Source organism: Phoca vitulina, unplaced genomic scaffold, assembly GCF_004348235.1.
Source record: "Phoca vitulina isolate PV1807 unplaced genomic scaffold, GSC_HSeal_1.0 scaffold34, whole genome shotgun sequence".
NCBI lineage: Eukaryota > Metazoa > Chordata > Mammalia > Carnivora > Phocidae > Phoca > Phoca vitulina.
Genome location: NW_022589737.1, coordinates 1,512,618 through 1,536,886, shown reverse-complemented (window position 1 = coordinate 1,536,886; position 24,269 = coordinate 1,512,618). Strand labels below are relative to the sequence as shown.

Below are 24,269 nucleotides of genomic sequence, written 5' to 3'. Positions count from 1 at the left end.
TAATAAATATTTTTGAGAAATCCAAAAGAAGTCCAGGAAACAATTTTAAAAGAACCTAAAACAGATAGTTCAAATAGGAAAAAAATTAGGTGCTAAATATACTCTTTTATATACACCAGTAATTAAACATAAAAAGATTAGATATTCTAATTAATAGTCCAAGGTTGTCAGATGGTATTTTCAAAAATCCAACCCTGTGCTATTTATGAGCTCTATCAAAAACAAAAGTGAGGAGGGTTGAAAGTAAAAGACTAAAAAAAGTCATACCATGAAAACCCTAACTCAAAAAAAGAAAAATGGCATAGTTATACAAATATCAAAAAAGTATACTTTCAGGCAAGAAAGAAGAGAGACTTTTCATAATGAAAAAGAGGTTAACCTACCAGGAAGATATCATAATTCAAAGTGTTTGTGCACCTAATAACATGGCATCAGAATATAGAAACCAAAAGAATGGCAAGACTAATAAGGGAATTAGGTATTATTTCTCATCTCATTATGAGGTATCTCATTAGGGGAGATTTTATTACACCTTTCTCAATAGCTGATAGAACAAACATACAAAAAAATCAGTAAGGATATACGTTATCTGGGTAGTAAAACTTGAACTAGTTGACATATACGGAATAGTGCATCTAACAAAGGCAGAGTACCTATTCTTTTTAAGTGCATGTGGAATATGTACTAAAATTGGACAATAAATCAAGATGTAAAAATTCCAAAAGATTGAAATAATTCAGGATATATTCTTTGACCATTGTGGAATTAAGGAATGCATCAATCATAAAAATAAAACTAGAAAATTTCCCTACTGTTTGGAACAAAAAGAACCTTTAAATTACTGATGGATTAAAGAAGAAATCATAATGGAAATTAGAAATAATTTGAAGTGAGTGTTCATGAACATGTGACATTCATATTGTGGGAAGCAACTAAAACAGGGCTAAAAGGAAAGTTTATAGTCTTAAAATGGATATAGTAGTAAAGAAATAATGCAGAACATTAACTATATAAATATCTACCTCAAGGAGCTAGACAGAGGAGAGCATATCAAACCCGGCAAAAATGTTAAGAAAGGAAATAAAGAGAAGAGCAGAGGTAAATATTCAAAAGACAAAATCAACAAATCCTAAATGTGTTTCTTTGAAAATCACAGCTTGAATGAAGAAAAATGGAGAGAAAACAAAACAAGCATATCAGGAAGATGGGAAGGAGGAAGAGGCGGGCAAAATGGGTGAAGGGAAGCGGGAGGTACAGGCTTCCAGTCATAGAATGAACATAAGTTACGGGGATCAAGTGCACAGCAGGGGCTGCTCAGTGGTACCTAATAACGCTGGAGGGTGACAGGTGGTCACCACTGCACCTGTGGCGAGCCTAGCATTACGTATAGACCTACCAGATCACTATGCTGTACACCTGAAACTAATGTAACATTTGCGTGTCAGTGCTACTGCAACGAAAAGAAATGAATAATAAATTTTAAAAACAAGATTTTTAAAAAGGCAAATGCAAAAAAAAAAACAAAAAAAAAGAAAAAGAAATAACAGGAATAAAGAGGTATATCACTACATTTCCAGCAGACATTTGAAAGATAACAAAGAGGATAGTATAACCATCCATCTATACTGACAAATTTAACAATTTCACAAAACACAACATTTTTGAAAAAAATTAACTTGTGAAAACTGTCAAAAGAATAAATATTACTACTAATGAAATTAGATCCATAATTATAACTCTGTTGCTAAGGAAATCGTAGCCTCCGATGTCTTTACCGGTGACTTTTCTCAAACATCAAGGGGAAAAACCTCATGCAAATTCTTTCAGAGAACAAAATATCAGGAAGCACTCCCTAACTTAGTTTTATGGGTCCAGGATAACCTTGACATGATAAGGATGTTAGAAAATTTTTTTGAGACTGATCTCTCAAACGCTGATGCAAAAATTCCAAAACAAACCTTACCAAACTTAATTCAATAATATACAAAAAGGATAATCTACTTCGACCAGGTAGATTTACTTCAGGAACGCGGGGCACCTGGGTGGCTCAGTCATTAGGCGTCTGCCTTCCGCTGGGGTCATGATCCCAGGGTCCTGGGATTGAGCCCCGCATTGGGCTCCCTGTTCCGCAGGAAGCCTGCTTCTCCCTCTCCCACTCCCCCTGCTTGTGTTCCCTCTCTCGCTGTGTCTCTCTGTGTCAGATAAATAAATAAAATCTTAAAAAAAAAAAAAAAAAGATTTACTTCAGGAATGCAAGGGTTTTTAACATTAGAGGAAGGAATCAATTTAATTCTCAACATTCATGGACAAAGAAAAACAAAACTACGATGATAAAATTGAATATCAATTTATAATAAAATTATTATCAGATAACAGTAGAAGAGAACTTTTTAAATTAGATAAAGAGTGTCTATAAAAATCCACTTAATGGTGAATTATTAAATTAGTAGTCTTTCCAACAAACTGCTGGAACAACTGGATATCCATATGGGAAAAGATGTAACTTTTCCTTTACACTGTACAGAAATATTAACTTTAAATGGATCATATACTGATATGTACAAACTAAGATGATAAATCCACTAGAAGAAAACTTAGGAGAAAATATTCACAACATTCAGGTAGGTAAAGATTTCTATAACAGAACCTGGAAGCACAAATTACAGAAGAAAAAGAGTATAAATTTAACTTCATCAAAAGGTAAGTCTTCTGATTTTTAAAAATCACTACTAAGAAAATACAAAGGTCAGCCACAGTTGAGGAGAGAATATCTCCCATGTCTCATGAATATACCATTTCCTTTGATTAGTGAGGCCTTTGGGGCCCTGCCCACCTACCGAGTTATTGAGTCTGAGTTGACTCACTCCCATATGCGAATATCAGGCCAGAAAATACATCACAAGGCTCCCTTGGATCGGCCTTCAGTTTTCACAAGCACTCTGTAGCAGGTCAATAGCTGCTTTTCAAAAGGGCTAGAGCCATGTCAAGGAGGTGACAAATCCAAATCTCCAAAGAGTATCTCCCGGTAGATGTTGCTTCTTTGTTGCCAGAAGTTCCAACTGACAGTCATCGGTCACAGCACCTGTAGCTCAAAGAGGCCATTAGTGTTGTGGGCTCAGAGGTGGAGAGTGGACCACAGCTAGGTGCACATCTTCCAACACAGCTGGGTTGTTTGGGCCCCACTGCAAGTTTTTCCCAAATCCTGCCATTTGAATCCAGGTGCTTTTTTTTTCCCCTATGGGAAAAAAGACCAGATTGTTTAACACACACACACACACACACACACACACACACACACTTGCAAGGAGATTGCTGCTCTCTGGTCAGGAGTGTGGTGCACGCAGGGAGCAAGAGAAGCTAGTCTGCAGGGTATGGCTGGAGCAGTGGGAGGCTTTTCCCTCTTTGGCACCTTGTCTCACTATTAGTAGGTGCCTCCCTCACTCCTACATAACTCCCAGTCTCTGGGGCTCTCTCCCTTTGTCCCCACACGTGCTAATATATTCATTACCTATTGCCCCATAGCCAATTTCCCAAACCTTAGGGGCTTAGAACAACAAAATGTATGATTTCAAGGTTTTTGGTTAGGAATCGGTGTGGCTTAGCTGGGTCCTTGGCTTCGGAGTCTTTCACAAACATAATGAAGGTGTTGGCCGGGCTGTAGTCATCTGTGGCTCGACTTGGGGAGGATCCACTTTCAAGCTCGCTCACATAGAGGCTGACGGATTGACAACCAAGCCTGGTTGTTGGCTTCAGATGAGAACCACACACCTTGATTTTAGCCTGGTGAGACCCTGAGCAGAGAACCAGTCACATTGCGCCCACACTTCGGACCTACAGAAACTGTGAGATCATAAATCTGTGCTGTTTTAAGCCACTGTGTGAATGGTAATTTGTTATGCAACAATAGAAAAGTAATACCAACAGCTAGGAGAAGGGGGGTTTCCTTACTTCCCTCCACTTGGGGTGAGAGCACCTGCTAATGGACCCCAAGATGTCTTCTCTTTCTCTTAACCCAATCCCGTGGGAACCCCTGTCCTTCATCTTCCAGAAAGCCATGTCCCTGTCACTATCTCATCCTCATCTCCCAGACTGTCAAGAACAGTGAAGGGTCTGGGGTTTTACCCTACTTGCAAGCTAACAAGCTGGCTTGTCCTTGTTTTAGAGATGCTGGTAGGAGAAACAAAACTCTTGGGTCAGAGACAAAGGACTTTATTTATTTTTTGAAGTTAAAGATAGTATTTTTATTTTTTCTAATACAACTTCCAGTTTTAGTCCATGTGCAGATGTAAAAGGTTACAGTTTTATACTATGATCATAGAAGTGGGATTTTTATAGTCTACATGTTTACTTAATTTTTTACTGCGGCTTTTCCCCCCTATATTCCTGGGAGCAAGATGTTGAGACAAAGGACTTTATTCTCATGGTGAAAGCAGAAGCCAGAGCGCCATTTTGCACAGGTTCCCTGAGTCCCACAGGGCGGTGTAGTTGAGAGCCAGGTAGATGCTACTCACCGTAGGTTTGCGTCACAGCTGGGGAACACTGAGCTTGAGGAATCAACCACTTATCTACTAAGTAGAAGCAAGCCTGCTCTTTGTCCTGGGGGAGATGTTAGCGCATCCTTCAACATTTTTCTCTGTGAACACAACCCTGAGCGATAGCCTGAGAAAAGCATGGTCAAGGCCTTGCATCTTGATATACCCAAAAAGAAGACCCTTGTGATGCTCAGGGTCCATGGTGCACCATCTCTACTAACCAAAGTTAAAGAATATAAGCATAAATAGTGAAATATTGACCTAAGAAAAGTAGAAAGTGGAAAAGGTAGAAATTTTAAAATCTAAAAGAAATGAGATTTATAGATTTTAAAAGGTTATAATTTTTTTAAAAGATTTTATTTATTTATTTGACAGAGAGAGACACAGCAAGAGAGGGAACACAAGCAGGGGGCAGTGGGAGAGGGAGAAGCAGGCTCCCCACAAAGCAGGAAGCCCGATGCGGGGCTCGATCCCAGGACACTGGGATCATGACCTGAGCCGAAGGCAAATGCTTAACGACTGAGCCACCCAGGCGCCCCAAAATGTTATAATTTTTTAAATAAACAAAAAGATTCAATAAACAGATAAGAGAAGCTCCTACAAAAAGAAAACCAAGGAAAAAGAACAGAATACTAAAAATTTATAATCATAATAAAACACTTTTCTGAAACGACTTTAAAAGACTTGAAACTTCACACTGGAACAGCACACTGTGTCGCTGATGCTAGCAACTTAAAAGGCTCAACATCAAGACATATTCTTGTAAAATTACCAAACTTAAAAAAAAGGAAAAAAAAATATCCTCTGAGCTTTTAGGCCAATGTCCATAACTTACAAGGGACAGAAAATTGGTTAATCATTAGACGTTTGTGAAGGAAGTAATATGTTTATGGTATGTTAGGGAAGAAAATGTGAACCAAGGATTCTGTACTTAGCAAAATTCACTTCCAAGTGCAAAAAACATACAGTGTTTGAACATACAGGAATTTCAGAATTATTTTTCCCGTAAGCCATTTCTAAAGAATCCATTGAGAAAAAATGCTTTGAATAAAGGAAATGACTAGAGAGACCTCAACATATGAATTACTGGTGGAGTTTCAGTGTAAACCTGGTAGTAGAACAAAGACTCAGTAAAAATTAAAAGCCAGAGAGGCTAGCATGTAATGGCTCTAGGATAGGATGCAGATATAATACAATCATTTAAAAAAAAAAAAGTGATGATTTTTGAGAAGTGGAGAACATATGCAAAATTTTAAAACTATTTTAGTAACCATAGTTGGTGGTGGTAGTATTAACATTGTTATGTTTAGACCGTTGTGTGTGTAATGTGGGATAAAGCAAACAATTGATTATGGGATATTCTAACTCTATTCAATTCTAATTTTATTCTATTTTATATATTCCAATATTATAATTCATATAGATATAATTTTATGTTATGCATGTTATATATAATTCTAATTTTGTTCTATGTCCTTGGGAATCAGAATTTTCAGTGTGAAACAAGAGAGATATACTTATAAAATAAAAGAAGTTGAGTAAAAGCTTTGTTGTCCTGTATTTGAATTGAAAATATCAGGTGGTACTCACAAGGTATTTGACATCTATTTATCTATTTATTCCCTGAAAAATTTTAGGAATAATGACCAATTCAGAGGTAAGAAGATTCTGGTCCTGAAATAGCATTTCTGACTACAAAAGAACAGAATTTCTTGAATTTCAAGTCAGGGGCAAGCAATGTACAAGATGACTGGAACATCTTTTCATACCATAGAATAGGATGATTATCAAACAGCTCAAGGGTTAAATAGAGGCAACTTCAAATGGCTCCCATAAAGATGTGATAATTTGAGCTTTAGTAATGATAAGAAATGTAGTATATTGAAACTGATAAAATATGTTTGAATTCATGAGTTCAAAATGATATTAGAAAAAATTGGTTACTTTTGGAGGGTAATCAAGAGCCATAGAATGGGGGCACCTGAGTGGCTCAGTCATTAAGCATCTGCCTTCGACTCAGGTCATGATCCCAGGGTCCTGGGATCGAGCCCCACACTGGGCTCCCTCTCCGCGGGAAGCCTGCTTCTCCCTCTCCCACTCCGCCTGCTTGTGTTCCCTCTCTCGCTGTGTCTCTCTCTGTCAAATAAATAAATAAAATCTTAAAAAAAAAAAAAGAGCCGTAAAATGGAACCACCGGATAACCAAATAGTAGATGAGGAAAGTGTCTCTTTATAAAATTATTCCTGCTAACAACTGAAAATAAGTTGGGAGATTAAGTATCACCATTTTGGAATGCAGACTGGTGCAGCTACTGGGAAAAAACAGTATGGAAATTCCTCAAAATGTTAAAAATACAACTATCATATGATCCAGCAATTGCACTACTAGATATTTACCCAAAGGATACAAAAATAGTAATTGAAGGGATACAGGCACCCCGATGTTTATGGCTGCATTGTCTACAATAGTCAAATTACGGACAGAGCCCAAATGTCCATCAACTTATGAAGAGATATAAAGATGTGGTATCGATATACAAAGAGAATATTATTCACCCATCAAAAAGAATGAAATCTTGCCATTTGCAATGACATGGATGGAACTAGAGAGTATTATGCTAAGCAAAATAAGTCAGTCAGAAAAAAGACAAATACCATATGATTTCAATCATATGTGGAATTTAATAAACAAAACAAATGAACATGATGTGGGGGAGAGGGGACGAGAGGGAAACCAAGAAACAGACTCTTAGCTATAGAGAACAAACTGATGGTTACCAGAGGAGAGGGCACTTGTGATGTGCACCAGGTGATGTATGTAAGTGTTGAATCACTAAATTCTACACCTGAAACTGATATTACACTGTAGATCAGCCAACTGGAATTTAAATAAAAACTTCAAAAAAAAGAAATATCACCATTTTGAAAATCTGATGAATTATGGATCTAAATAATAAGCATAAATGTCTGCTAACATCACAAAGAGAGAGAAGCCCAGACATACTCTGTCCCTTGATTAAACAGCAACGCATCACCTATTGTCTTTCCAAAGGGATCGAATCTGAGTCTTATCAAGCCTGTGGATCTGGTTTTGAACTTCTAAAAATGTGGGGACATAAGAACGTGTTTAACTGAACCATGAGTTTGCTGTCATCAGAATATGGCTGTGGGAAACTCTACAGATCAAACAGTTCTTGATTTTTCAATAGGTAAATTTCAAGTACCTATAATTTAAAAGTCTCCAAAGCATACTAAATTAAAAAAAAAAAACAACTGGGTGAGATTAAGCTATAGTTTCCTAGGATGCATATTTGGGTGATAAAATCATAAAGAAACAGAAAAAAGTGATTCCTACAAAATTCAGAATAGTGGATACTTCGGGAGTGAAGGAAAGGGCTGGGACTGGGATGGGCAACATGCAGAGGCTTCCGGGGGTACTGGCAAAGTTCTATTTCTTAACCCGGATGATGAAGCGGTATGCAGAGTTTCAGTTTATGGGATGACTTCAGTGAGATTGCATCATCACCATTGACCAGGAGTTGAAGAGGAGATCATTGTTTTTTAGTTAATTATTATTAGAGGGACAGAAATGCCCCAAATCCAGATAGTAATATGACATTCATCAGTATCTATGACTGGCAGTGCTGGCTTAAAGTTTTTTTATTCCTTTACTAAATTCAGTTAAAAATGGGCTGGTATTCAGTATTGCAAATATACAGAATAGTGGCCAGAGAAGTAATTTAAAAGCTGATGGTGTTGAGAAAGTACTGTCCTTGAACTATAATAGCAAGCTTTTCAAATCAATCTCTATTTTTATGTAATAGTCTCATAATGATTTTTTGATAAAATTTCAGCCTTATCCTCATTTCCTAGATCATTTTATGATGGTTAAATTCAGCTTCAGCTGAATAGGATGTTGCTCATTTAACCTAAAAGGTATATTTGATGTGTTACTAAAATTCACTTCAAAAAAACCTTCTTCATTCTTTTTTTCTACCTGCATAATATTCCATTGTGTGGATGTATCATAATTTATTTAGCTATTCCCAACTGGTCCATAGACTTTCTCTTCTTTCTTCCCCCAGCTTCATTGTTTGTTATATGTAACAAACAAAATTATATATATTGAAAATGTACAATGTGATAATTTGCTATCCATAAACATTGTGAAATGATCACATAATCAGGTTAATTAGCATATCCATCACCTCACATAATCACCTTTGTATGTGTGTTCACACGTGTGCATGTATATATATGTGGTGAGAATGCTTAAGATCTACTATTGTTAACAATCATCATGATGCTGTACAATATTAGATCCCCAGAACATCATCTTATACCCAAAAGCTTGTACCCTTGGACCAACATCCTCATTTCTCCCACCCTGAGCCCCTCATAACCACCATTCTATTTTCTATTTCTATAAGTTTGACTTTTTTTTTTTAGATTTCACATGTAAATGAGATCAGTATAAATTGTTTTCAATCTTGCAATTATCAAGCTATAAAGAACTAGGTGTATTCACCTTTTCACAGATGTGCAAGGCTAACTCCACAGAATGACTTGGGTAAGATCACTAGATCTTTATAATTTTGATAACCACTGTCTAATTTTCCTCCTTACTGATGTATTCACTTTCCCTCCAATAGCAATGTCTGAGAGTGTGGCTTTATTCCAACCTCACCAGTTTGGGGGTGTTATCAGATTCTGATGATTGCCAATCTGTAATGTCAAAATAGTATCTGAGTTTAGTTTCAGTTCACCTTTCTCAAATTATGAGTAAGGCTCAGCACATTTTATATGCTTAAGAACTATTTTTATTTGTTTTTCTGTGAGCTAATGTTATCATTAACCATCTACCTTCCTTCTTGAATTGTTAATATTTTTCTAATCAATTTTTAGGATTTCGTTGTATCATAGGAAGAGTTAGCCCTCAGTCTGCATTATGAGTTGCAAATATTTTGTAACTGGTTGCTTATCTGTTATTTGGACTTTGCTTACGATTTAGTGGTTGGTTCCCCACCCCACCCACGGCTTCAGAAGTTTTTTTTTAAATGTAGCCAAACATATACAGTTTTTTATGGTTGTATATTTTGAGCCATATCTTGAAAGGCATCCCCCCCCCCAAGACTATAAAAACTCCTCTCCTGTTATCTTTGACACATTAGTGTTTATATCTTTACCCCATCTAGGTGGTCAAAGGGCCCTAGATATTGAAACTGGTTTTCATTTATTTTCTTTGTAAATCTGCACAAGTAGCACAACACTTCACTTTGAAATGTAAAAATACTTGCCACCTACAAGCATTTTGGGATCCTAGCTGGAACTTAGAGCCTCACTTTTACCTCCTTATTATAGTTTTAAAAAAATCAATCTGATAAACCTGGTTGCTCTGTAAGAATGGACTAGAAGGATACAAGAGTGCATGTGGGAAGATCATTAGTCATTTGTTCCACAAATATTTCAGGGGTGTTTCCTATGTTCCAAGTCTCCAGATGCTGGGGATCCAGTGGTAAATAAAACCAAGTCCTTGCTTTGTTCTAGTCAAGGAATCAAACAAGTGACCAAATAGTTACATAAGGTCAGGTAGTGAGAATTACAATTAAAAAGTAAAGCAGGGAAAAGGATGGAGAAGGGATGTTGACATTTTCTAAAGATTTATCAGGACTGAGGGCACCTGGGTGGCTCAGTCAGTTAAGCATCTGCCTTCAGCTCACGTTTTGATCTCAGGGTCCTGGGATCAAGCCCCACATCAGGCTCCCTGCTCAGTGGGGAGTCTGCTTCTCCCTCTCCCTCAGCCTCTCCCCCTGCTTGTGCATGCTCTCTCTCAAATAAATAAATACATACATACATGAATAAATAAAATATTTTAAAAAGAGAGAGAGAGATTTACCAGGACTGAGAGGGTGACATTTGAGTGAGCAAGGGGATTGTGGCAAGAAATAAGAGAGAGGGAGTGGCCTTTGCTCAGATTGGGGAAGATTTTGCAGGCTGTGGGAGCAGCTTTGGATTTTCTTCAAAGTGTGATGAAAAATCATTGGAGGGTTTTGAGCAGGAGTGCGGCATTTATGTATGATCTGTAAAAGGGCTCTCTGACTCCCTTATAGAGAACTGACTATAATAGGGCAAGAGTAGAAGTCGGCAGTCCAAAAAAATAAGGTTGTTGCTTGGACCAGGCAAGAGATGAAGACAGATTGGATTATAGTAGTGGCAGTGGACAGAGAAAAATAAACCCACGTGAGAAGTTAGTAGGTAGAATGGATAAGACTTGCTATTAGATTCTCTTTGAGGATGAGGCACAGGGATCTATAAAGAATTATTCCCAGGTTTATCGAGACTCTTAAACACTGAAGTAGGAGCAGGTTTAGTGAATTGGAAGGATTACGATTTCATTTTGAGACAGTCTGAAATTATGGTATTTGTGAGCCTTCTGAAGTGGAAGGGTTATTTGTAGACGGGAGTCTGGAACTCAGAATAGGGGTCTGAGACAGTTGTAAAATTGCATGTCATCAGCATATGGAGCATAGCCTAAGCTATAAGAATGGACCCAATTCTCACCCAATCTCAGTGAGTCAGAACTCAACTTGTTCCTCGCTCCTCACTTACCCAAGGCAAATTAGACAGCTAGTTCTGAATCTGACTTTGTGTCTTCAAAGTCCATTCTAGAAGAGATGGTTACTAACTTCCCATCTTTTCGAACACCCAAAAGCCAAATGTCAGCCTTATTGAAAGTTAACCCTTGATATGATGCTCCTGGTACCACCTTCACAGCCAGGCTCTTGCCCCTTGAATGCCAAAACCACAGTTATAGCCACTACCCTATGCCTTTCCTAGCCAGATGTCCTTTCCTGTATATGACTCCTTATGATGCAAGTTTCTGAGGCCTACCCTAGTGAAAGGGCCCATGCTGCTTCTGAAATTGTAAGCACTGCACAGGGAGTTAGTGCTTGATGGTTTCTAGGGCCTTAACAGATATGTGCTTCTTTTTTTCACAGACTTTAATATAATCCTAATACTGATCCTATGAGAGATGACAGTTAGTCTCAACATCAGTAACTCACCCAAAGACACATTGTTGGCAAACAGCAGAGTCAGGATTCGAGCCTATATGTGTCACAAACTTAAGTTTGGGATTAAGGGAGGTGTCCTTTCCAGAATTCAGTATTGGTGCAGAGGAGTGGGTACTTTCCTATCTTTCCCCACTCTAGGAAAAATGGCTCTTTTCACTGACATCTTGCAATTGCACAGTAGTGAGCAAGAAATTTCATCCTATAAGCGAGGAGTCTCAGCAGCAAGACCAGTGCAGTGTCCCCTTGAACCCCTCCCTTCACCCATATGCCATCACATCCACCAAGCGGTGTCTCTCTGGGTGTGAGTTTCTGGCTCACTCATGTCTCTGCAGCCACATGACCCACTCTCTTCAAAGTGTGACAGGCTGTTTGACATCTCTGTACTTTTGACATTTCTATTCCTTTGGGTGCCTGTCCCTACTCACCTTTTCTAGCTAACACATTGCTAGCCCTCGAAGTCCTGCTCACCCCCCCTTCTTCATGGAAACCTTCCCTGGTCATGCAGTCAAATTTGAATGTCCCTCATCTAGATGTCCACAGCCAACTGTGCTTGATGTCCTTTTGATCTCCTTAACTAGACTTTAACCTCTGTGAGGCCACTGATTCGTGTCCTGGTTGCTTGGCATCTTCTCTTCCTGTGATATTGGCATTTGGTATATCCTTAGAAATTATTTAATTAGAATATCAATAAAAAAATCAATTAGTTGACAACACCTGAGGACAAACTAGAAAATTTTACCTTTCCTCACCTTTTTCCTGAAGTTTCCCTTTCCTCCACCACAAAAGGGGTACTCCAATGGTCCCCCCACATCCAGACTACACCTGGAGTCTGAGCTTAGTTCCTGGTGCCTCAGTCTCTGTGAGACAAAGACAAATCTGAAATTATTCTGAGGAGAGTGACCAGGTTAGTGAAGAGAGATAAAAAGAACTAGATGTCCAAATCCTGTCTTGAAATACCTGAAAGATTAAAATGTAGGAGAGAAATTTGATTCTACTTGCAAAGCACAAGGCTTAGAAATTATATACATGTATATTATATATTATAGTGGAGTATGGTATATATTATATTTTAGATTATAATATAGATTATTATGTTATATGTAACAATATATAAAATAATAACATGATAAATACAATAATATATAACATAAAATATAACAATATTATGTTACATAGTATAATATATTCTATATAATTCTATATTATAGTATAGATTATATAATTTGTACCATTGATCTTATCATTCAGGAGAATTTTTAAATAGATGCCTTGCGGGGCGGGGTGGGCACCTGGGTGGCTCAATTGGTTAAGTGTCTGCCTTCAGCTCAGGTCATGATCTCAGGGTCCTGGGATCGAGCCCACATTGGGCTCCCTGCTCAGCGGGGCGTCTGCTTCTCCCTCTCCCACCACTCCTCCCCTCTGCTCGTGCTCTCTCTCTCTCTCTCAAATAAATAAATAAATAATCTAAAAAAATTACATGCCTTCGGGGTAGTGAGACAAGTTGGTGGCTTAGTTCTGGGAACATTGAGGTACTGTCTGCCCCTGAAATTTTATGATTATATGATTTGGATGAATAGCCCAAGGACAGATCACTGGTGGAGATCAACCAGCACTTTCCACAGAAAACTGTACATGACAAGAGTTCCAGGATGTTTGTTGTGTTTCTGCTGGGCATAATCTTTCTGGTCTGCTCAAGTAAGGGTAAGTCCTAGAGGTAGAGGGAGAGCTGGTTGTTGATTAAGAGATGGGCTGGGGAAGGGGGAATTTCCACAGTTGGTTTTTCGGCCTTTGGCAGATGTGTGTGAGATTATGACAAAGAAGACTTTTCTTTTTTTTCCCCCAGGTGAAATGAAGGAACATCTGAGAGGTACAACTATGTCTAGTCTACAGTCCTCGGTAAACAGGTCATTTGTGACATGTTGAAGACAAAACCTCTCAATCTTCAGAGAGGGCTATAATCCATTCTTACTCTACAATCCTAGGAGTTTTATCTCCTTGCAAACTAATTTAGTCCATTTTTTGGAAGAAGGAAGCTGAACTCTCTTTCTTTGCTTCCTTTTCTGCATTACTGGATGATATCGTCAGGTTAAATAATGGGTCCATAGATAAATTTCATAGGAACTCTGATCTTTTGAGATCAGATACAACAATTGATTCATGTCTGTATAAGTTGTTGTTCAAAAGATTATCAAAGAAGTCAATGGCCAAAGAAAGATTAGGAACCCCTAGGCAACAGTAAGTTCCTGTAGAGAAACCCACAGGCCTGGAGAATCTTCAGACTCCATCCTTTAAACACCTCTTTCTGTGTCTGGCAGAGACTACAAAGGCATGCTATAAATGTGAAAAATATCATCTTGGGTTATGCTATGACATCATGAAGACCTGTACCCTAAAGTACCAACAGTCCTGTGCTGTTGAGAATCTTTACTTCCTTACAAGAAAAGGTAATGTGCAGTAGAGAGTGGCCAAGAAATAACCACGTGTGCATGAATGAGTGGATGGGTAAAGATGGGGTGGTCCTGAGGAGGGGATGGCAAAGATGGACTTTTCCTTAAGACAATATTGGGTAAAGGAAAGGTTGATGTCTCTTATCAGTGGGGAAATACAATCCATTCTCTGAGTAGACTCAGCCTTGTAGTTCATTTGGGCTTAGCAAAAGGTTAGTGAAGCTCTGAGGAGAGGTCATTCCTGGGAACATGATAGGAGGAAATGGAGTCATTACACTTGTGTTCTCTCTCTTTCATCTCCTCAGGGCGGAGTATGTATTATTATTCCAAACTGTCATGTATGACCAATTGTGAGGACATCAACTTCTTGAGTTTTGAAAAAAGAACAGAGCTCATATGTTGCAAACATAATAACTATTGCAACCTCCCTGAGGGAGTCTAGTTCTGCATCTTTCTTGGATTGGCTCATTCTTCAACTCACCATCCCCTTTATCTCTTCCCCCAAACCTGTACTTTGATCTCCTCTTCCAACCAATGGTAGAGAGTGAGAAAGCCAGCTGGTGAAAGTCACAAGGAGAGAGAGTGGAGGGTAACTGAGTTTCATTAATGATGGAGGACTAGACTAGACTGAAGTTTTGCAAATCCCTGTTGCTCACATCTGGCAGTTTTGATTTCCTTATGATAGAAATAGGGTTGCCACAAATAGGGTTGGATTTGGAACTGGTTATTTATTATCTCCTATATGGTAATACAAAGAATTGGGTCAAAATAATCCCAAACTTGCACTGAGAACTCTGTGACCATGCTTTATGTTCATCTATATCCACTCCTGTGGATAGTTGGAGTTGAGATTCTCTTTAGATTAGCCCTGACATCTCCTGGTGCTCTCCTTTTACCCATGGGTTATGGAGATAAAAGAGGAATAATGCTGGCTTCCCAATTTGTTGGCAACATGAGCCATATCTTTCTTTGGTAGAGCTCTTGGAGGAAGGGAATTTCAGGCAGAAAGAACCTGGACAGGCATAGGGATGAGGCATCAAGAAAATTGTAGGGGACTTTCAGTTTGTGGAAACTAAGATTTGAGAGACAATTTGGTGTGGGTAAAATTGGCTTGAATTATCAGGCCCCTGGCTGGCCAGGTGGCCATCCAGCTGCAGATTGAATTAGGTGATTTAATTGGGAATGGAAACTTTGTGCAAAGATGGCCAGTACTCCTTATAAGAATGAAGGAGCAGGGGAAGAATGAAGGGGAAAATGTGAATAATAAAGCAGATGGCATGGTAGTTGAAGATAATAGAATGAACAGAGATGCCATGGGTAGTGTTATAGTTAGAAAGTATCCCCTATAAGATGAAGTTATGAGTCAACAGAGGGTGTAAGAGAGCAGAAGTTAGTAGTGGTGGGAAGAGAAGCCAGCAGACACTGAGTGAAGTAAATAGGTAGAGATAAATGGAGTAGCACTGATGGTGGACTGTGGCCAAGGTGGTGAAGCTTCCTTGGGTACAGAATAACTCTGGCATTTCTCTCCTTCTGAGGCACACTGAAGTTCCTGGTCCTGGATTTCCATGAGCTTTTCCCTCCCTCATTAGGCCACATAAAATTTTTAACAGTAAACCAACCACCCCTCTACTTGAGTAATTTGGTGCGCTCTGTCTGCGTCTGAGAATATGATCCTTTCTGAGGAATTCTCAATTGGGATTTTATGGAGCCAGGATGAAGAAAGACACGAAGACAACCTTTTGAAAATGGACAAGCAGATTGGAAAAGCCAATGTAACATGGATATTTTGAGTTAGGGAAACAACATGTTTTTATTCCTAGTTGTGTATGGGCTCACTCACCCATTGAATCATTGGGGATGGGAGACATCAGTCTAGGGGAAAAAAAAGAGAGAGATCATTGTTTTCATTGGGTCTCAAAACAGACTTTAAAAATATTTATGAATCAATGTTTGGACAAAGCTTGGCTTTGTTGAACGAAAAGAGGGTTCTAGTTATAAAATCTTTCCTTGATGGTCCAAGAGTAAATGTTGGCATTCTCAACATCAGAGCACTGAATTTTTTTTTTTTTTTTTTTTTTTTTTTTTTTTTTATGTAGTGAATGATCTTCATTTGGTTTTGGTACCCAGCCCAAATCCTCCTAGCTGATCAGTGCTTCTGCCATCCAGCTGCATTGAGGGTTGGCTCATGGCATCTCATAGCTATTTACTACTCTGCAGATTTGCCCTCTGCCAAATGGGAGCTGCCTTGCCCAGATGCTAAGCTCCCAACGTGAGCAAAGACCTCAGCCAATAAACAGCTGACTCCTTGCATCAAGATGGGACTAAGTCTGTGGCGCATTTTGTGTTTCAGAGCTTTTCCATGAGATTTGGCTAAAGCCCATCTCCAGCTGAGACCACGTTCTTGTTAACATTTTCTCCCTGACCTCTTTTGCTTCCGTTCCATCCCCCCCTCAGATTGTAAGCTGAGAAGACAAATGTTTTCCACCATCGCTAGGAATGGAGCTCTAAAACAAGATGAGGTTAGGTTAGAAAATGAAGTTACATTTTGACACCTAGGAGTGACAAGGTGTACGGGTGTGTAAATGCACTCCTCCTCGTGAATGAGGAGAATCTTTTTTATTGGGTTTCCTTACTGCCTAGATAAAAGTGCTCTAAGCTTGGAGATTTTCTTTTGGCTCACCCATCTTGGGATTTTCTTCTTAGTTCCATTTTCCAACTTGAACAAATGAACACAATAAGACCTAGGTGAAAATTTCTTTATCCACATGATATGACCCCCAAGTATCACTCCTCTGATACACACATGCTCTTCTTCCATATCTGCACATAGTGATGCAGGAGAATTTTCTTCACGTATCTTTTTTTTTTTTTTTTTAAGATTTTATTTATTTGACAGAGACACAGCGAGAGAGGGAACACAAGCAGGGGGAGTGGGAGAGGGAGAAGCAAGCTTCCTGCTGAGCAGGGAGCCCGATGTGGGACTCGATCCCAGGACCCTGGGATCATGACCTGAGCCGAAGGCAGACACTTAACGACTGAGCCACCCAGGCGCCCCTTCACATATCTTTTAAAAGGTGGTAATTTGACTACTAATCTAAGTGTTAGCTTAGAGTTGACTGATAAATAATTCATACAACCTTACATATTAGACCAAAATAAATTTCACATGTATTAAAGATTTAAACATAATAAACAAAAAACCTTACGTTTAAATACTGTCATGACTATTATTGTTTGACTTCTTGGAGTGTGCTAGACACATGTTAAGTACTTTTCATGTATGATCTCATTTAATCTTCACATCTCCCTATGAAGTAGCTATTATTGTAAGACAATTTAATAGAGGAGAAACCTGAAGAACAGATTGGTTTCCCAGATTCTAACTGGATAAGTTGACAAGTCTGGACAAGTCTAGTAATTTGACAAGTGTCACATGGTTTTCCAGTTATTATTGCTGATTAAAAATATTATTGTATTGACTGGTACTATGGTCACAGTTCAGAAAGTAGAGTGGGGATAACTTGTCTCTGCTCCATGATGTCTGGGACCTCAACTGGCAAGACTCAGAGTGTGGAGGTGATTCAAGAACTGGAGACTGGAATCATATTGAGGTGTCTTCACTCATATGTCTTTATAGTTGATGCTGGTATAAGTTGTGATGTCACCGGGGGCTGGTGGTCAGAACACTTCCATATGGACCCTTCATGTTTCTTGGGCCTCTTCACAGCATGGAGCCTCCAGACTTCTTAAACAGAAGCTTAGGGCTCTAAAGGCAAGTATGTATTCTAACAAAGTGGAAATTGCATCACATTTTATGGGCTAGCTCTGGAAATCATGCATCATTACTTCCGATACAGTCTATTGCTTACAAGTGAGTCACAAGCCTGACCAAGTTCCACTTTTTGATTGGAGCATAGCAAAGTTATAGAAGAGCATGTGGTATGGGAGAAATTGTTGCAGCCATCTTTGGAAAATACAGTTTGTTACAACTAGTTAATGGCACAGCTGGTATTGGATCCAATATCTACACAATCCCAAAGTGCTCTCTTATTCTAAGCTCACTATTATATTAAAAATATTTATAAATATTCATATAATCTAGTGATAGAGAAGCTTTTCTAATCATAACATCAATCACAAAATAGGACAAGTTTGATAGATTTGACCACATACAGAAGTGTGTGTATGGGTGGGTTTGGGTGTGTATGTATGCATGCACATACATCAAAGGGCCAATCAGGAACAACTGGCAACGTCAAGAGCCCATAATTCCTTAAATTGACATGGTGAAGCTTTATCAATCATGTGTGTGTGTGTGTGTGTGTGTGTGTATGTGAGTCACAATATATATAAATACAGAATGGATATATATAAATGGAATATTATTCAGCCATAAAAAAGAATGAAACCTTGCCATTTACAACAACATGGATGGAACCTGAGGGCATTATGCTAAGTGAAATAAGTCAGAGAGAAAGACAAATACCACATGATCTCACATATGTGTGGAAACTAAAATCAAAACAAAGAAAACCCACACAAACAACAAAACAAGCTCATAGATGCCGAGAACAAGAAAACAGATTGGTGGTTGCCAGAGGTAGAGGGTAGGGGATGGATGAAATGGGTGAAGGGAATCAAAAGCTACAAACTTCCAGTTACAAAATGAGTAACTCACGGAAATCTAATGTACAGGATGGTGACTGCAGTTAATGATACTGTTTTGCATATTTGAAAGTTGCTAAGAGAGTAAATCTTAAAGGTTCTCATTACAAGAAAAAAATTGTGTATGTGGTGATGGATATTAATTAGACTTATTGTGATCATTTCACAATATATACAAATATCGAATCATGATGTTTTACACCTGAAACTAGTATAATTTTGTATGTCAATTATACCTCAATTAAAAACAAATCACAAGAAAATAATTTTAATTTGGGGGGAAAGAATGAGACAAGATAAAAAAAAAATACACGTGAGGAAACAAGCTTCATGGCAGTGTTGGTAATAAAAGTCAAAAAGTAGAAACAATCAGGATTGCCTAAATCAAATATGATACATCCATATGCTGAAATACCATGCATCCTTAGAAGTGATATAATATCAATAAAAATTTTGTTTTGTTTTGTTTTTTAATTTGAGAGAGAGAGAGAGAGAGCACAGGGGGAGAGTGAGAGGGAGAAGTTGACTCCCTGCCGAGCAGAGAGCCAAATGCAGGGCTTGATCCCAGGACCTGGAGATCATGACCTGAGCCAAAGGCAGACGCTTAACTGACTGAGCCCCCAGGTGCCCCTCAATACAAATTTATTGATTTGAAAACATGTTAGAATATGTTCAGTAAAAAAAAAAAGTTTTAAAATAGTTTAGTTTAATCCCATTTTCATTTAAAATCTATTATCTACCTACCTCTCTCTCAATCAACTTTTTTTATTCATCAAATTTTAATAGTGGAAAATTGCACATTTTTAATGCATTATCTACTTAATGTAATGTAGTTTTAAGCATTGAGTGATACACTTTTCTGACATAAGTTTATTTTCTTTTCCTATGGAAGTAAAGCCGTGGAGAAAGTTTCAGAGAATCAATATAAAAACACCTTGGAGCAACCCAGATGTTGGAATTAACAGACAAGGAATTTAAATTCCTATGATATTCTCAAGAACTTATAGCAGAAGAGAGACATGAATGAACAGTAGGGAATCTCAACAGAGGGGTGAAAAATATAATAAGGAACCATTTGACCAAAAATCTCCTATAATAGTAATAATGATAGGTACTTTACATTTTTATCCTTCCTTCTTTTTCCTTTTTCTTTTCTTTTCTTTTTTTAAATGGGCTGTGTGCCCCCCTGCTCATACCAATTCTAGAGGGGATAGAAACAGGAGGGCAACAGGTGCAGGAAGAAGCAACGTGCTCAGGAGCTGGTCCATCTGAACACACAGGCAGACTCCCTGGGAGCCCTCCCAGGGTTCTGACACTTCAGGGCAGTCTGTGTGTGTCTTGCCCCCCAAAATAGAAGCTTGATTTTTATTTTTAAAATTAAATAAAGGATATAAATAATTTAAATAGGAATACACTATATTATTCAGTGAATCAGAGACATCAAAGTAGAAGATTGTTTAGCTTTCTTTTCAGTTATGATACTGCTGGCAATCTGCTAGGCTCAGTAAAAACAGATAATAAAATCATCACTCATGTTGCATGCATAGCAAAGGTACCGATGAAAGACCAGTCAATAATACAAAACCCTGGAACTACCAAAATTTTCCCTCAGTTCCATTTATCATTGTATGGGTATGTATAAAGCCAACTCACACCAACTTCAGTATCATTTTTATTGCTCTAAGAACCAGATAATAATTTAAAATATTTTGAGCACTTTCCAAGTGCTTAGCAATGTACATACATCTCATCTCAACCTTCTAAAACACAGATAGGTATTTTCATCGTCTTTACTACCCAGATGCAGAAACTGAGTCTTACAGATATAGAAGTTTTCTTTCTTTCTTTCCTTTTTTTTTTTTTTTTTTAAAGATTTTACTTATTTATTTGAAAGAGAGAGAGAACACAAGTGGGAGGGAGGGGCAGAGGGAGAGGGAGAAGCAGACTCCCCACTTAGCAGGGAACCTGATGCGGGGCTCAATCCCAGGACCCCAGGATCATGACCTGAGCTAAAGGCAGATGCTTAACCCACTGAGCCACCCAGGTGGCCCCAGATATTGAAGTTTTCTAAGGAAAAAAAACAATTTGCAAAGGCAGTGCCAGAATGCATTCAGTATCTGTCTGACCTAGATTCCCTGTTATTAACAATTCCACTAAATTGCCCAGTAACCCAGAAAATTAGATATTCATTCTTGAACTGATTTTTTGGGAAGCATGAATATAGCTCTTATAAGAGACAACTACTTTGATTTGCCAGACAAGGAATATGTGAAATGTTCTTGACAAACTACTGAGGTTAAAGTAACGTTTCTTCGGTATTGATCAGAAGCAATCATGATAAACAGATCAATAGCTGGATTATGTAGTTTCCTTTCACTTGACAAATATTTTATAAAGTGGGAATTTAATAGTGAGTTATAACTTATGAGAATATAGCATTGCAAAAAAAATATTATTTCACAGGACTCAAAACCTACAAGTTATATATGAATTATTTTCCTTTTGAAATTTTGGAGCAACAAATGGCAAATTAACACATAGCATGTTCAATGAATGCTCTTGAATTTTATGGCAGATTCTCTTTTTTTTTTTTTTTAAAGATTTTTTATTTATTTATTTGACAGAGAGAGAGAGAGCGAGAGAGGGAACACAAGCAGGGGGAGTGGGAGAGGGAGAAGCAGGCTTCCCGCGGAGCAGGGAGCCCGATGCGGGGCTCGATCTCAGGACCCTGGGATCATGACCTGAGCCGAAGGCAGACGCTTAACGACTGAGCCACCCAGGCGCCCCTGGCAGATTCTCTTTGTTTTGAAGATTTTATTTACTTATTTATTTGAGAGCGAGAGAGCAGAGCAAGAGAGAGAGCACGAGCTGGGGGTGGGGGTGAGGGCAGAGGGAGAGGGAGAAGCAGACTCCCCTCTGAGCAGGGAGTCCAATGTGGGGCTTGATTCCAGGACCCTGTCATCATGACCTGAGCCGAAGGCAGATGCTTAACCGACTGAGCCACCCAGGCATCCCAAGTTTTATGGAAAATTCTCTTTGCCAAACTCTAGTCAGTGGTGTGGACATTAAACAAGATAGAGACAAGCAAATATCAAATTTGACTATTTGGGTTTTTTTTAAGATTTTATTTATTTATTTGACAGAGACACAGTGAGAGAGGGAACACAAGCAAGGGGAGTGGGAGAGGGAGAAGCAGGCTTCCCGCGGAGCAAGGAGCCCGATGTGGGGCTCGATCCCAGGACCCTGAGATCATGACCTGAGCTGAAAGCAGACACTTAATGACTGAGCCACTCAGGTGCCCCAAAATTTGACTATTTGTAATAGACAATTTTAAAAACAAGAATTTCATTGTTCTAGATTTTACAAGTCAGTCTCATCTCCACATATTAAATAATAAAGATTCTTATAACCAACCCTACCTATGTTAGTAAATTATGGAATTAGATTTTACTGAGAGGTTAGGAAGAAATTATTAGAAAAACAGACTGATATATTCTAAATATTAATGAGGATTGTTTCCAAAAAATACTTATTGAGTACTTGAATAAAACCAGGCACTAGAACTCACAGGAAATCAGAGTTACATTGTAACTGAAAGATAATCCAGTTTAATTACCTACCTGTGCAACCTATTTCATGTTTTTACAGATCTATTATTTAAGACTTCATGTTTAGTTTTGGCTTTCGGCTCGGGGAGGCAAAGGTGCAACTTTCTTCGGTCGTCCCGAATCCGGGTTCATCCGACACCAGCCACCTCTGCTGGTTCGACCCCAATGAGAGCAAAGTCGTGCACCTGAGGTGCACCGGTGGCGAAGTCGGTGCCACGTCTGCCCTGGCCCCGAAGATCGGCCCGCTGGCTCTGTCTCCAAAAAAGGTTGGTGATGACATCGCCAAGGCAACCGGTGATTGGAAGGGTCTAAGGATTACGGTGAAACTGACCATTCAGAACAGACAGGCGCAGATTGAAGGGTACCTTCTGCCTCTGCCCTGATTATCAAAGCCCTCAAGGGAACCACCAAGAGACAGAAAGAAGCAGAAAAACATTAAGCACAGTGGAAATACCACTTTTGATGAGATTGTCGATATTGCCCGACAGATGCAACACCGATATTTAGCCAGAGAACTCTCTGGAACCATTAAAGAAATCCTGGGGACTGCCCAGTCTGTGGGCTGCAATGTTGATGGCCACCACCCTCATGACATCATAGATGACATCAACAGTGGTGCGGTGGAATGCCCAGCTAGCTAACTACAAAGGAAAATGTTTCAATAAAGGATCATTTGACAACCAAAAAAAAAAAGACTTCATGTTTAATATTCCATTGTATATATATATACCACATCTTCTTTATCCATTCATGTGTTGATGGACATCTTGGCTCTTTCCATAGTTTGGCTATTGTGGACAGTGCTGCTATAAACATTGGGGTGCACATACTCCTTCGGATCCCTACATTTGTATCTTTAGGGTAAATACCCAGTAGTGCAATTGCTGGGTCGCAGGGTAGCTCTATTTGCAACTTTTTGAGGAACCTCCAAAAACGGAATTTGCCATTTGCAACGACATGGATGGAACTAGAGGGTATTATGCTAAGCGAAGTAAGTCAATCAGAGAAAGACATGTATCATATGATCTCACTGATATGAGGAATTCTTAATCTCAGGAAACAAACTGAGGGTTGCTGGAGTGGTGGGGGGGTGGAAGGGATGGGGTGGCTGGGTGATAGACATTGGGGAGGGTATGTGCTATGGTGAGCGCTGTGAATTGTGCAAGACTGTTGAATCACAGACCTGTACCTCTGAAGCAAATAATACATTATATGTTAAAAAAGAAGAAGAAGGAGAAGGAGACGGAGAAAGAGAAGGAGAAGGAGAAGAAGATAATAGGAAGGAAAAAATGAAGGGGGGGAAATTGGAGGGCGAGACGAACCGTGAGAGACGATGGACTCTGAGAAACAAACTGAGGGTTCTAGAGGGGAGGGGGGTGGGGGATGGGTTAGCCTGATGATGTGTATTAAAGAGGGCACATATTGAATGGAGCACTGGGTGTTATACGCAAACAATGAATCATGGAACACTACATCAAAAACTAATGGTGTATGTATGGTGATTAACATAACAAAATTAAATTTAAAAAAAAGACTTCATGTTTATATTGAATATCTCACCTTCTCATCAATGAAACTATAAAGTTAACTGAACTGGCAAACAAAATGTTATTCTTTCTTCCTCCTTTCAAAAGCTTGTCCTGAGAAGCTCTTCCAGAATGGTAGAGTAAAAACCACCAATAGGGTGCTTCTCCATAAAAGCAGTGAGAACACTAGCAAAAATGGCCAAAATCAACTTTTTTCAAACTATGGATATTAACCACAGGCTTGCAACACTCTGAGAAGTTTATTTTAGAAAGACTTTTGGTAAGAACAGTGAGCTTTGTGGCTTTTTAAAAAGTTTTTATTTAAATTCCCAGTTAACATACACTGTTAAAATTAATTTCAGGTGTACAATATAGTGATTCAACACTTCCATACAACAGCCAGTGCTCATCACAAGAAG

At 38.8% G+C, this 24,269-nt stretch overlaps 1 protein-coding gene and 1 pseudogene across 1 annotated transcript; both read left to right on the top strand.

Moving 5' to 3' along the window:
- The first annotated feature begins 2,570 nt into the window (after positions 1-2,570).
- Positions 2,571-14,493, top strand: PATE2 (prostate and testis expressed 2). The gene is made up of 3 exons (XM_032426203.1): positions 2,571-2,700; positions 13,920-14,048; positions 14,357-14,493. Exons 1-3 carry the CDS (start codon positions 2,571-2,573, stop codon positions 14,491-14,493), a joined length of 396 nt encoding a protein of 131 aa, XP_032282094.1.
- Positions 14,494-22,383: 7,890 nt separating this feature from the next.
- On the top strand, positions 22,384-23,004 carry LOC116645789 (annotated as a pseudogene).
- Positions 23,005-24,269: the final 1,265 nt, after the last annotated feature.

Bases quoted from the DNA above. Each gene is read 5' to 3' on its own strand.
- PATE2 (XM_032426203.1), top strand. From the start codon at position 2,571: ATGATAAATCCACTAGAAGAAAACTTAGGAGAAAATATTCACAACATT. The intron at 2,701-13,919 runs GTAAGTCTTCTG...TGTGTCTGGCAG, and splicing joins AAATTTAACTTCATCAAAAG to AGACTACAAAGGCATGCTAT. The intron at 14,049-14,356 runs GTAATGTGCAGT...TCATCTCCTCAG, and splicing joins TTACTTCCTTACAAGAAAAG to GGCGGAGTATGTATTATTAT.